Genomic DNA, 11,969 nt, shown 5'->3' with positions numbered 1-11,969 from the left:
CTTTGATTGTGGGATGTTTATAAAAATGTTATTGATTTAGTGAAGTTAATGTAATTAACAAAAATTAAATTATTTTTTAAAGTTTCAATTATATAAATAAATTTATATTTAACATTTTATTTTCAATTAAATTGTATTAATAAAAAAATTAACACATTTGTTTTTAGCAATTGTCCAAAATAAATATAAAAAATATGAATTTTGTCATGCTAAGTATACAATATTACAACATTTCATTCGCAAAAATATATTTAAATTTTATGATGGAAAAAGCATTGACCTGATAAAAGTTATGTAATCTTACGAATATCTTAATGATAGACAGATTGTTATAGACAGAAATGAAAAAAAACAGACGGTATATTAAAACGAGAAATCCAGTCTGGAATCTGTATAAATCATTTAATCAAATTAACACGATCGTTTATAACAAGAATTGTATTGTTAACGAAACGATATGCCCTGATAACCATTAAAATCAGAAAGGAGTCGATATGGTATTGTAGGTCCTAAGATTACACGACTGTTTGACTGTACGTAAAGCGTGTAGCATATAGTCCCCGATTTCCTTTGGATCCGCATTTTGAAAATTGCATAACTGCATATCGTTCTTAACCGATGATTAGGCCACAACCTAATCTAAATTGCTGCTTGCTGTGATTGATCATACCACTGAGCGCGAATGAGAATGGCAACGGTTGTAATCTCTTTTCTAAGACTGCTCCTACTGTCCAAGTCGTATCTACGCTACCTATAATATATCAAAAATTAAATAAAGATTATAGAATTAGATAAAATTATAACATTCTTGAGGTAATTGTGAATACCTTTAAACACTAAATCTGCTTTAGGTAAATCGACTTGATAGGCAATTGTTGCTGTCGATTCTTGCATTCGTGCATTAATTTCTAATTCCACGCCTACTTGTAATTGTTGACTAGCTCTTTGATGGAAACAAAGGTGACAAGCGGATGGACCTTGGAAAATAATTATTTAAAAAATAAAAAGTCATAAGAGTATCAGAACAACTTATACTACTATTATTACTTACTAATGCTACCGCTGAATGTAGAGTCACCATTCGTATATCTCCCTGCAGCGGATAGTAATGCAATTTGTCCACCTGGCAAGCCAGGTCCACGTTGGTATGCAAGCTCACCGCCTAATGCAAACGATGGTGTTAAGCTTTGAAGATAATGTAAAACAAGGACACCTGAAAATATATTTATAATATTAACATAAATTACACACACATATATATATACTTTACAACATAGATATTATCAACTTACCAGAACCATTAAGAACGTCTGGATTGCCTAATGTTAAAGAACAAGTATATGCATCCCCTCGATAATCAGCTGTCATTTGTACAGCAGTAAATTTATTTCTTTGCACTTGCGCTGCCAATTTTCCTTTGAGTCTCAAACCAAACTGATGAAGAATGTTGGCATTAAGATTTCCACTTGGGTCAATATCACCCAATAATATAGGATATGCTTCTGTAGGTGAAATTTGTTTTGTACCAACATAAGTTGCACCAAATCTGAATAAAAGGATCCAGATTTATGTTATACAGTACACGTATAAATAAATATATATATTAGGTTGTATTATAAAGCATATCGATATTAACAAAGCAGATACTTTCATCCATGCTGATTTACCTGTAACCAGATTGTATTACAGAACTCATGTTAATAGTATGTGAAATATGAAAATGGTTACTTAATCCCTTATTGACTACTAGTTTTGCTCCTTCAAAATTTATAGGAAATATATCTGGAAATATAAAATGTAAAATGTAATTTTCTTGTCTATATAACACAAGTACACAGAAAACATAAATTTTAATTTAGAATGTTGGAAAATATTTGTCAAACAGTACAATATAATTATAAGAAAAAATATAATGGGTTTATTAAGGACACTGTGGAAAATCATATATTAATTATTGGTCGTCAAGGAAATAATCTATTAGAAAGTTTTCTGTGATAAACTGCAAAAACACGAGAAGCAGTCCGAAGAGGAAGCAGGAAGTACTCAAGAGTCGTGACACACGAGTCTTTGGATAAGATACCTTTACACTTTTTGTGCAAATCCTCGATGGTACCCGGATTCTCAATCTGACTGGGCACTTCGGTAGGCGCGTAAATATCCGTTGACGGATCCGGTTTCCCTAAATTCGGTAATAATCCGGGACCCTGTGATGTAGGTGGCGGTGGAGGGGGGGCGGAGGCAGCCATCGCGTTTCCCATTATTACAGTCTTGTTAGTACAAGATTATTGAATCTGTCGCGCGAAGATTGCTTTTAATGCTTTTCCAATCGTTCGACCGAATAAATCGTGCCGAACGTTTCAATGTGTATGTGTATTTACACGAGAAAAACAGGCCGGATCACTCTTTACGGGTCATACGATACGGCGTGTTTCACCGTAGGTCGCCATTTGTAAAAGATAACCACAAAATTTCTTTCATGAACGTGCTCGGCTCGGCGCGATTGTAACGCAGGGATACCAATGCACGAAAAGATTTTCACGGAATTATAGGTCTGTTCAAATCATTTCTCGCCGAGCAAATGAACGTGATTGGTTCTGTTACTTACAGATCCAACCAATCATATTCAATCGCTCGGCGAGTAGGCTAGCAACTTGAGATCTTTAAATATGTTTTCACTTAAAATGAGACAGACATGTATTTGGTCTGAAAAAGAGAGAAAGCAAAAATACCGAGTGCAAAAAAAGTGCAAACAGATCTTATTTTGTCAATTTTATGCTTTTTAGGAAAAAAAAAAAAACTATGGTTGCGTTTAGCAGAAAAAGTAGCTTTGCAATTATTGTAAACTTCTCTAATATGATTGGTCTTGCCTTTAGTTTCTCACTGGATTTAAATGTATAAGTCAATCATTTCTGTGGCTGAACTAATGTATACACTTTGATGTGATAACTTCAAGTGAGATAGGTGCATATGTTTGATATTTGTCGAAAGCGAGAAAGAAAGTTCTAGTACAGTCTAGTGCAAGAACAGAAAACAGTTAACAGACCATATGTTGGTGTGGCTATATATGTCGTTATTAAAGATAAGGTTATTAAACTGATCATTACATTCCATCGAGTGTATGGGGTGGGGGAACAGTACGCAACAGTAGAATCATCGTGATTCGCGGGGATTCGAAAAACAAATAACTTGGCCTACAGCCTATACGGCCAGTGTGTAAAGTGCGTTATCGAACGGAGTTCCTTCGTCGTCTCGCGAATGAAAAGTAATATTTTGTGCCACAGAAGGAACAGACGTATGTGAAGAAAGAGGGACGCTAATCTTTCGGCTGTCATTATTCTGGAATGTAAGTATATATGCTATACGTACTCGATTTTACACATTTCATAATATATATATATATATATATATATATATATATATCACGATACGCACCGAATGTGGCGTTTTGCTCCATTATCAGATACGCGTTTAGATTCGTATCATATGTACTTTTATAACTTTTATGAAACATTATCAATAGAATAGTATATTGGGATTGATAAAATATACACAAAGAATACATTGCCAACGATTGAAACAGCATTTGGGCATGCATATGTTTTTAAAAAATTTGATAAGTGTTGCACATTGTTTTAATTTATTGCAGTATAATACTTTTCTGAATTTTTAGATAGAAAAAAACATATGGATTACTGTTTTACCAATCAATATGAGAACTCTCAAATTAAAGAGACTTTTCGAAATGTCTCTAGTCCAGAAATGTTCGATAGTGATACCGAAAGTGATACATATAAGGAAAATGTTGAGGCATTAACCGACGACAATAGTATATTGGCAGTGATTCCTCCTCGAGAACCTACTCAGGCTGAATTGATTGCAAAATCAGATAGTTATACGCTGGTTAGAATTAATAAGTTTTTGAGTGGTGTCCCACCTCCGCCAAGACATACGACATGCCAAAGCGATTGCTCTGATTTTCTACGACACATTTATGAAAATCATCGATTGTTTTATATTGGATGCCCATTTTCCAATGGAAGTTCAGAAACTACGGAAAGTACAAAGCCCCAGCAACAGAGACCCATAGAAACTAACAATAAAAATATTTCGTATCAATGTGCAAAAGGTACTCCGAGGAATTTGACTAATGCTTTTGACGCTTGTGATTTGTTAGCTGATAGTACCGAAGATACAAAATTAGACATAAACAATAGCGATTGCGATAATTTGAATGTACAATATAATGTTCCTAAGGAGATAAACAATCCAGTTAATACAATTAAAGAAACAGTTCTACCAGGCGTAGACAAGTCAGATTTATCTCAGGATCATTCTCCTCTTCTTTATCATACGATTGGTGAAGAAGAGGCTAAAGCTTTAACATGGCCTCAGGCTTATTCTCACAAGTTCCATGGCATATAGTGAGTTCAATTTATTACAGCTTTTAATTTACCATAAAGTATAATTCTACTTCTTTTAATGCTACTTTTTTTTAAATTTCAGTTATAACAGAAGCAGAACTGTAGAGGAGTTTGAGAATTTAACAGTTAAATTGTGTGAAAGATACATAGGAGCTGAGACACAATCTACTTGTAATATATGGTTTTCCAAACAACCGGGAAGTGCGAGGAAGCGAAGTTTATTGATGAAACACAGAAATGGTCAAAGTCCAGAGAAGAGATTGACGCATTTAACCAAAAGACGTAGGACTTTCTGTAGCGCTAACTTGAAAGGATTGGGACTAATCACTGATAAAAGACAGTTAATGATACCAATTAAGTATGTATCTCATTAAAAAAATATGATGAACTAATAGAGTATAATTATATATATATATATATATATATATATATATATGTAATGTTTTTTTTATAATACAGGAAACTTACACATAAAAAAGGAAAAAGTCCTAGAAGTAAAAGTCTACGTGGTAAAAGTCCAAGAGGTAAGAGTCCTCGAGGTAAAAGTCCAAGAAGTTCAGCAAAGAAGAAAGTAGTTCGGAGATTAATGCTAGATGAGTCAAGTCCATGTAAATCCAAATTAGAAACTTCGAAGCGTGCATTGTTTCAAAGTCCCCCATCAGATCATGCTGGTCCTAGCAAATTATTAGGTACAAATAATACGGATACTCAAAAAATTAAACGCGTTTTATTTTCAACACCAAAAAAGAACGAATCTGAAGATGCGAAACAAACCTCTTCAAGAGAAGAAAGTAGAAAAAGAAAATGTGAAGAAGAATTACAAGGGCCACGATTGAAATGGGCGAAAAGCTTATCGTTTGATTGCATGCACGAAATAAGAAGTACGTCAAAGGTTACGTGGGATAGACATTCGTCGAGCAGTATTCTATCGAAAAATGAAACGTCTGTCAATCAAGGAAAGAACGAACTAAGCGATACTCATAGAAAGGTTTGTATCGTTAATTTCTTTTTGTTTATTTTATTACGCTATATATATTTGATAGATATAATTTTCTTGTTTATTTCTAGAAATTACTTTGGGCAGTTGCGGAGGCCCTACGAAGCAAAGGCATTGGCATGAGTCATCCGAAATTTAAACAGTATGCTGCAAATTTGGCACGCACAGTCAAAAAATTTATGCCTGATCTTGAAAATAGAAATATTCCACGAAAACCTGGAAGTACAAGCGATCGTATGTTGAAACTAGCCAAGCATCACGTACTGTTTCTTATCGATACTAGGTCAATAAATTGACAGTACTTATTAGTACAATTAGTAAAATTCAGAAAGTATGAAAGATTTAATCTTTCGCAAATACAGGACATTACTAAAATGACCAAATATATGGGTGCTTATACCTTTAGCCGACGTGTGTTTACACTATGATTTTTATATAACTTAATAATATAAGATAAAATGTGTTACGGTAATGAGGTAAGATTTAAAAATTGGGATGTGTATATTGTTACACCCACATACAGGGTATTGAACATTTTTTATCGTATAAATAAAAATGTGTTTTTAATATAAGCACAATTTTATTAGCTTTAAAATAGTTATATTTCACAACTTATAAATAATTAATAAAAGGCGTTTTTCTGAAGTAAAACGCAATTTGCAATAACTTTACGAGTTAATGCACGTATACATACATCAATCGTATCTAACATATATTTATATTTAAGAGACAGTGAAGGACAAGTAAAAAAATAAAGACTAATCGCGCCACAACCGCGATACCTCGTTTCATTCTGAGTTTCCGTGACCGACCCTGGCGATAACTTCGTCTAAGATTTTCGCAAGTTCTTTATTTTCCTTAGATTTCTGCTCCACAAGTTCGGCGAGCGAATTGCTTTTAAGTTCTGCTTTCCTTATCATTGCATGCAATTTGACTGTTTCCGCCTCATTCTGTTTCCGTATTCCATCCAACTCCAGATTAGCCCTAAAATATAATATAATACGATATTAAAACATATCACGATATCTGTTATTTCGAGAAATATTGTATGACATATGTATGTCTATATCAATAATGTACTTTTCTAGTTGAGCCATTGCATGTTCCTTGAGTTGATCGTATCGCGTTTCCAATGTTTTTATGGTTTCTACATTCTCCTGGATACTTTCTTTTAGTACAGTTTCATTATTTTTATACACTGATACAACTCCTTTAAGTCTTTCGTACTTTTGGTGTACATCGTTGAATGCTGCTTCCGTATTAGTTAGATGATGGTTTGCTGCTTGCAATTCTTCTTGCAATTTTATCTTGTCTTGTTCGAAGCTTGTACGATCTCTTTCTCGTTCTGTGAGTAATCTGCTAATCGATTTTTCGTATTCTTCCACAACAACCCTAAACCAAGTGTTTTCATATTAAATTTAATTTAATTTAAATTAATTTATTTTGAGTAAATTATTTAAATTATTTAATCTAAATGGATTTATTTTGAATAAATTACTTACGTCATTTGGGTTTTGGTTTTTATTTCTTGTGACATTTGTGCCTGTAGTTTATTAATTTTTTCCTGAAAGGCTGCTTTCTGTCTTTCCAATTCTGCTTCATGCTCCTTTTTCTGTTTCTCCAATTCTTCTTCTAATTGTAATACCGTCGTTCTTACAAGTTCAAGTTCTTTACTCATATCTATATGATCAATAAGTGGTGTGTCTAATTTAGGCTCTTCTACTGGCTGCTCCTGAACAAATTTTGCTTTTAATGCTTGTCTCATGATCAAAATTTAATATGAAGTAGATACTTCACATGGTAATTAAAGATACAGATAGTTTTTCACTTACATTTTTTTCTTGAACTTCCTCTGACTTTTGCACCGTTGCATTAGGGAGAGGACTATAAAAAAGCAGCCTGTCTATAGCTGCTATGGCAGGATTACGTTTTGGTGTACCAACATCAGGAAGTGGCGATTCATTTTTGCCATTTTTCTCTTCGTTTATTGTTTGGGCATTTCCTTGAGGCAACATGCTGATATTCGATACCAATGGGTCAAACTTAACATACAAAGATTCGGTTCTAAGACGATTTGTATGGGTAGGATTACTTCGTGCTAACAAAAAATCAAATGTCGAGGGATCTTGGAAAACTGAAAAAACATAGTATTCATATGTAATTAATAAATCTCAATAATAAAATTACGAAAAAGAGCTTTCAATAACTTACATTCAGGTGTTGCACTGACAAATTGATCTGTCTCTTCCGTAAATTCAAGTGAAGGATTAAGTAGCTCATTAGTAACTTTTTCCACTGTAGATTTTAATTCTTCAAAATGTCCATTGATCAATGACAATGTAGTACTTTGTCTTTGAGGTTTAAATTCTTCGTATTGTTCTTCATCTGGTGCAAAGTTGATATCTATCTCTTGTAAAGTAAGTGTACGATCAAGAATTTCAATAGATGTGTCTTTTTTACTATCACTCGTCGTAGGTGCACTTTCTACGATACATTTTTCCTTTTCTATAATTATAGTTTCTGATGAATTATTTTGTTTTTCTATAACATTGGTCTCATTACATATGGCAATTTCTTCTTCAGATAATTTCTGTACTTCATTCAATACTACGCTATGTTCTACCTCTAAATCTTTTTTATCGACACTCGTCTGTAAGTTTTCTTCAATTTCCGATGTTTTTGGTTCTATAATACTGGTGTTATTTAATAATAGTATGTTATCTTCCTTATCTGGTACAATACTATTATCTAATTCAGGCAACTCTTGCTCCTTGATAATTTCGTTCGCTTTAGTTTGAGTAATAGAATTATTTACAATTACTTGCGATGATACGCATAATTTTTGATCAAGATTGTCAGAAGATGACAATACTGTTAATGTATCCTGTGTAAGGTCTGATAAAGTCTGTATACTCGTTTCTTGCGTTTTACTATTATCAGTATGTTCTAATGGTAAAGATATATTGGATATACTAGGTAACGAAAGATCCGCATATTGCGCTAACGGGGATATGGACGGAACAGAAATTTCAGTAGGACACGACTGTGGATCTTCTTGGGATAGTGTTTCGGCGTTGCAATCTTTCACTGTCTGTTCTTCATTAAGCGCGATCACATCGAAAGTTGTATTGTTGGATGAAACAGTAGTTGTTATATTCAACTGATTATCATTCACATTACTTGTTGGCAGTGAATCCTTTATAAGATTACTCACAATGTTGCACGTTTCAATCTCACTTACTGTAGCACTTTCCTGTAACGGAATATGCTTATCAATCGATTCTTCTACTTGTAGTACGTATTCTTCCGCAGGAGGATATGAAGTCACAAACTGTGAATCTTGAACGGGAAGTGTGTTATTAGACGATCCCAAAATATGCGTTTGATTCAAAGGCGTTGTCTTGCATAATTGAGGATTTGTCTCAATCACTTGCGTTTCATTATCGGCGTTGTCTAACAAATCTTCGTTAAGGGAACAATTTCTTGTGGGAAACGGTACCTCGTCTATGGCCGATGTAAACGTCTGATCTTGACTGAGATCCTGACTGTCGTGTTCACTTCCTAAATGGATGTCTGCACACGCGAGGATCAAATCCTCTACACCGGGTATGTTGGAGTTCACATATGATGTGTCCGCTACGTTATCAGGAGTTTGGGATATCGAATCGGTACATGTGCCGCTACTGCTCTTGATACTGAGAGTACTGCTGAGGCTATGGAAACTGCTGGCCGACGAAAGACTCTCCGGAGCCAAGCAGAGATTTTCCGTGACCGATCCTACATCGGCAAACTCGCGAGCAAAATGAACCTTGACCTCATGCTCTGCTGTCTTTGGGAGAGTCAAGGGAGTATCGTTGCCGCTCTGAAAAGAAAAAAAAACGCGTTAAGATATTTTGGAATATCGTATCTCTTTCTTTTCTTTCAAATTTAAATGAAGCGTCTATCGAACATATAATGGGCGATTTATGAAAATTCTTTAATGTATAACAAAAATGTTTCATGTCCGTCGGACATCTTTTAATGAAAAAACTTTCTTCGCGATTTTTACTTGTCACAAAGATTTATGAACAATCGCGTCAATTTATGCCAAGGAAAGTTTGACAGAAAACGCCTTTGAAAGCGTACACGACGCAATATACCATCAGCGTGGGCGAAGGAGACGTTCTTGGGCTTGTGGCACGATGCAAAAGTTTATGGATGTACTCCATATTATTGGTTGCGCCAGTCGCAACCAATCTGTAATCTGCGAAATATCAACGCTTACTGACTAGTTCGCTAAGTCAGCTGACAGTCTGAGATCTGACGATTTTCGTAAAAGAAATTGCGTAATCGCTTCACGCCTCGCTCAGGCTAATTATAAGACATTGAGAGAGAAAGGCTTTAGTAGTGCCAGTTCCGCTCGCTTTTGCAAGACGACAACTACGGAAATATCCGTCTCAATAACACTACGATTGCTCTATACCGAGCAAAGAGATGCTGAAAATCGTAGACATTTGTTAACTTGTAGCAAAGTGTGCATCGATATAACGATATCGATTTAAGACGTGTGGCAGTTCAATAGAAGAATGGAGTTAAAAAAAAAAAAAAAAAAAAATTAGAAGACTACAAAAATGTCTTCCCAAAACAATCGTAATAGTGAAGTGAAGAAATGTAATTGATGCATAGATTCGCTAGAGAGAACATTCGCTCGATTACTATTCCGCATTAGCTGTATATTCATAATTAAATTTAATACTATATATATTATTATGAAAATAGGAAGGATAGTTTTTTTTTGTATTTTACAATGAGAAAAATAACGAACGTTCTAACTCTCTCTGATTGAGAAATAATACTTTCAAACACGCGATTGTACTTCACGCGATAATTAACCAACTCATTGTCAGTTTCTGCACGCATTATAAAATGATGAGATGTTAAAGAGAAATAATAATTCAATGCTTTATTAAACGCGTGACAAAATTACCTTTAAAAGAAGGTTCCCCATGACTTTTCGAAGAATCTCCACTTTTAACTGTCATTAACGTATAACGTGATCCCATATTTACATACAGGTTCAAAGAACCCTATGATAAGACGATTTCACTTCCTCTTCTATGTTTTTCCCTTAAGACACGATTTTATTCTCTAACCAAACAAATATATTATACCGTGCACGAATAATTTTGAAATTAATACAAATAATAATCTTTGTTATTCCGAACTTTTTTCTATGCTTTCGATACAATGCACAGTATTCGATCTGTTTTTATATTCTATTTCTTAACTGAATATCAATATTTTTTATGATTTTTCTTTCTTGTTCAGGCATGACTCATTATAAAACATAGCACTAATCATTATTTTTGAAAAAAAAAAAATAAAAAATTTACTACCATTATTTATTTTCAGAAAATAGAAAACGGGGATTGCATCATTAGACAGAACGTAAAAACAACACGAATCTAATTTTCTGGAAAGGAAATAAAAAATATCAAGTATAACGTAAAAAAAAATGATAATCTAATTTATTACGAGACACGAGTGTTTTGCGATCCTTATTCGGAGATTCTTGTTCGGCGTGCTCTTGACATCATCGAGATTGCAACGCAACCGTCGGAATGACTCATTCTCACTTGACCGTGCTGACAGAGACTTCATCACTATCTCAGGGTGTGTCTCTCTCATCCCTCTGAGATAAGCAACCCTCTTTCTAGTTCTTAATGTGTATTTAAACGCGGCACTTGACACTTTAATGCGAGCGATGATGTTACTAAATTTAGGTAAAACGCACAGAATATACGTAAGAAGAAATTGCACGAGGAGGCAAACGTAACGCTCTTATCATATTTATATTGCGTTATTAATACTGAGCTGAACGTTGACCCTTGGGGGGAAAAAAAAAAAACAATTTGAAAAACATTAATTAACAGAGAAATATTATCGAACGATTATACCGATGGTAAAAAATAATTACATATGTAAAAAAAATCATGGAGAGGTAAATTTATGTAATCTGTCTAAAGTGAATTAATAGAAGAGAGTGCTCCATTAAAAGAGTAATTATTTCAGAGTGATCGTTAAAGAGTAAGAAAAAGAGAGCGAGTGATAAAACAAGTAAATAACAACAAACGTCAACCGAGTCTCTTTTCTAATCGATCGAAGTACACGACACCTATCGTTGTGACATATTTTTGAGGTCGTGCATTGGAGTATATACGATGCGAAGATATCTTCTTATATATTGGACGTTCCAAGGAAAATAAAAAGAGGATGTTCCGCGCGAAAGAGGACCCAAAATTAGGGCCTGGTGGCGGGAGATGAACAGCAGATCTTATCTTTAGTCGAAATTCTAATATTAGCCCGGCGCGTTCCTCCAGTCGATACTCCAGACGTCCACCACTACTAGTACCTACCGCTACTACTACCACCAACACTACTGCCACCGTAATCGTCAGATTGACACACTCGGCAGCACGACGCATTGTACATTGTACGTGCATGTGCACGCGCAAGGCAAGGCGAGACGAGACGAGGCGAGGCGAGGCGAGGCGAGGCGAGAAGTCGTCCTG

The 11,969-nt window shown here is 34.6% G+C and overlaps 3 protein-coding genes and 1 long non-coding RNA gene across 8 annotated transcripts in view; 2 read left to right on the top strand and 2 right to left on the bottom strand.

Annotated features, from left to right (window-relative positions):
* Nucleotides 1-347: 347 nt before the first annotated feature.
* On the bottom strand, nucleotides 348-2,500 carry LOC108746146 (mitochondrial import receptor subunit TOM40 homolog 1). Its single transcript, XM_018482724.1, has 6 exons — nucleotides 2,081-2,500; nucleotides 1,668-1,782; nucleotides 1,293-1,546; nucleotides 1,052-1,213; nucleotides 828-977; nucleotides 348-751 (listed from the first exon to the last, which is right to left on the bottom strand). Exons 1-6 carry the CDS (start codon nucleotides 2,256-2,258, stop codon nucleotides 612-614), a joined length of 999 nt encoding a protein of 332 aa, XP_018338226.1. The 5' UTR covers nucleotides 2,259-2,500; the 3' UTR covers nucleotides 348-611.
* A 702-nt stretch (nucleotides 2,501-3,202) lies between these two features.
* LOC108746861 lies at nucleotides 3,203-5,960 on the top strand. The gene is made up of 5 exons (XM_018483902.1): nucleotides 3,203-3,343; nucleotides 3,671-4,421; nucleotides 4,504-4,779; nucleotides 4,881-5,409; nucleotides 5,490-5,960. Exons 2-5 carry the CDS (start codon nucleotides 3,685-3,687, stop codon nucleotides 5,712-5,714), a joined length of 1,767 nt encoding a protein of 588 aa, XP_018339404.1. The 5' UTR covers nucleotides 3,203-3,343; nucleotides 3,671-3,684; the 3' UTR covers nucleotides 5,715-5,960.
* A 38-nt stretch (nucleotides 5,961-5,998) lies between these two features.
* Nucleotides 5,999-11,969, bottom strand: part of LOC108746834 (transforming acidic coiled-coil-containing protein 3) — a 9,148-nt gene continuing 3,177 nt past the window's right edge. For 2 of the 5 annotated variants that reach the window (XM_018483862.1, XM_018483853.1), the window contains 5 exons: nucleotides 7,630-9,280; nucleotides 7,251-7,552; nucleotides 6,921-7,150; nucleotides 6,499-6,810; nucleotides 5,999-6,402 (listed from right to left, as the gene is read on the bottom strand). In XM_018483862.1, the coding sequence (XP_018339364.1) occupies nucleotides 6,207-6,402; nucleotides 6,499-6,810; nucleotides 6,921-7,150; nucleotides 7,251-7,552; nucleotides 7,630-9,280 (2,691 nt within the window). In that variant the 3' untranslated portion in view covers nucleotides 5,999-6,206. Of the gene's footprint in view, nucleotides 6,403-6,498; nucleotides 6,811-6,920; nucleotides 7,151-7,250; nucleotides 7,553-7,629; nucleotides 9,281-9,557; nucleotides 9,712-10,384; nucleotides 10,746-11,813; nucleotides 11,909-11,969 lie in introns of those variants that run through there. The other 3 variants (XM_018483870.1, XM_018483889.1, XM_018483879.1) reach the window with 3 other exon arrangements.
* Nucleotides 9,779-11,660, top strand: LOC108746867. Its single transcript, XR_001939197.1, has 2 exons — nucleotides 9,779-10,068; nucleotides 10,810-11,660. It is a non-coding gene; the product is annotated as an uncharacterized LOC108746867 (long non-coding RNA).

The sequence above is a fragment of the Trachymyrmex septentrionalis genome, unplaced genomic scaffold (genome assembly GCF_001594115.1).
Source record: "Trachymyrmex septentrionalis isolate Tsep2-gDNA-1 unplaced genomic scaffold, Tsep1.0 scaffold107, whole genome shotgun sequence".
NCBI lineage: Eukaryota > Metazoa > Arthropoda > Insecta > Hymenoptera > Formicidae > Trachymyrmex > Trachymyrmex septentrionalis.
This window is presented reverse-complemented; position numbering and strand designations above follow the sequence as displayed.

What these genes read in the sequence shown, in the direction of transcription:
- LOC108746861 (XM_018483902.1), top strand. Translation starts at nt 3,685, where the DNA reads ATGGATTACTGTTTTACCAATCAATATGAGAACTCTCAAATTAAAGAG. An exon ending in CACAAGTTCCATGGCATATA is followed by an intron (nt 4,422 to 4,503) that starts GTGAGTTCAATT and finishes TTTAAATTTCAG; the next exon opens with TTATAACAGAAGCAGAACTG. An exon ending in TAAGCGATACTCATAGAAAG is followed by an intron (nt 5,410 to 5,489) that starts GTTTGTATCGTT and finishes GTTTATTTCTAG; the next exon opens with AAATTACTTTGGGCAGTTGC.
- LOC108746146 (XM_018482724.1), bottom strand. Translation starts at nt 2,258, where the DNA reads ATGGGAAACGCGATGGCTGCCTCCGCCCCCCCTCCACCGCCACCTACA. An exon ending in GTAATACAATCTGGTTACAG is followed by an intron (nt 1,547 to 1,667) that starts GTAAATCAGCAT and finishes CCTTTTATTCAG; the next exon opens with ATTTGGTGCAACTTATGTTG. An exon ending in AGACGTTCTTAATGGTTCTG is followed by an intron (nt 1,214 to 1,292) that starts GTAAGTTGATAA and finishes ATATATTTTCAG; the next exon opens with GTGTCCTTGTTTTACATTAT.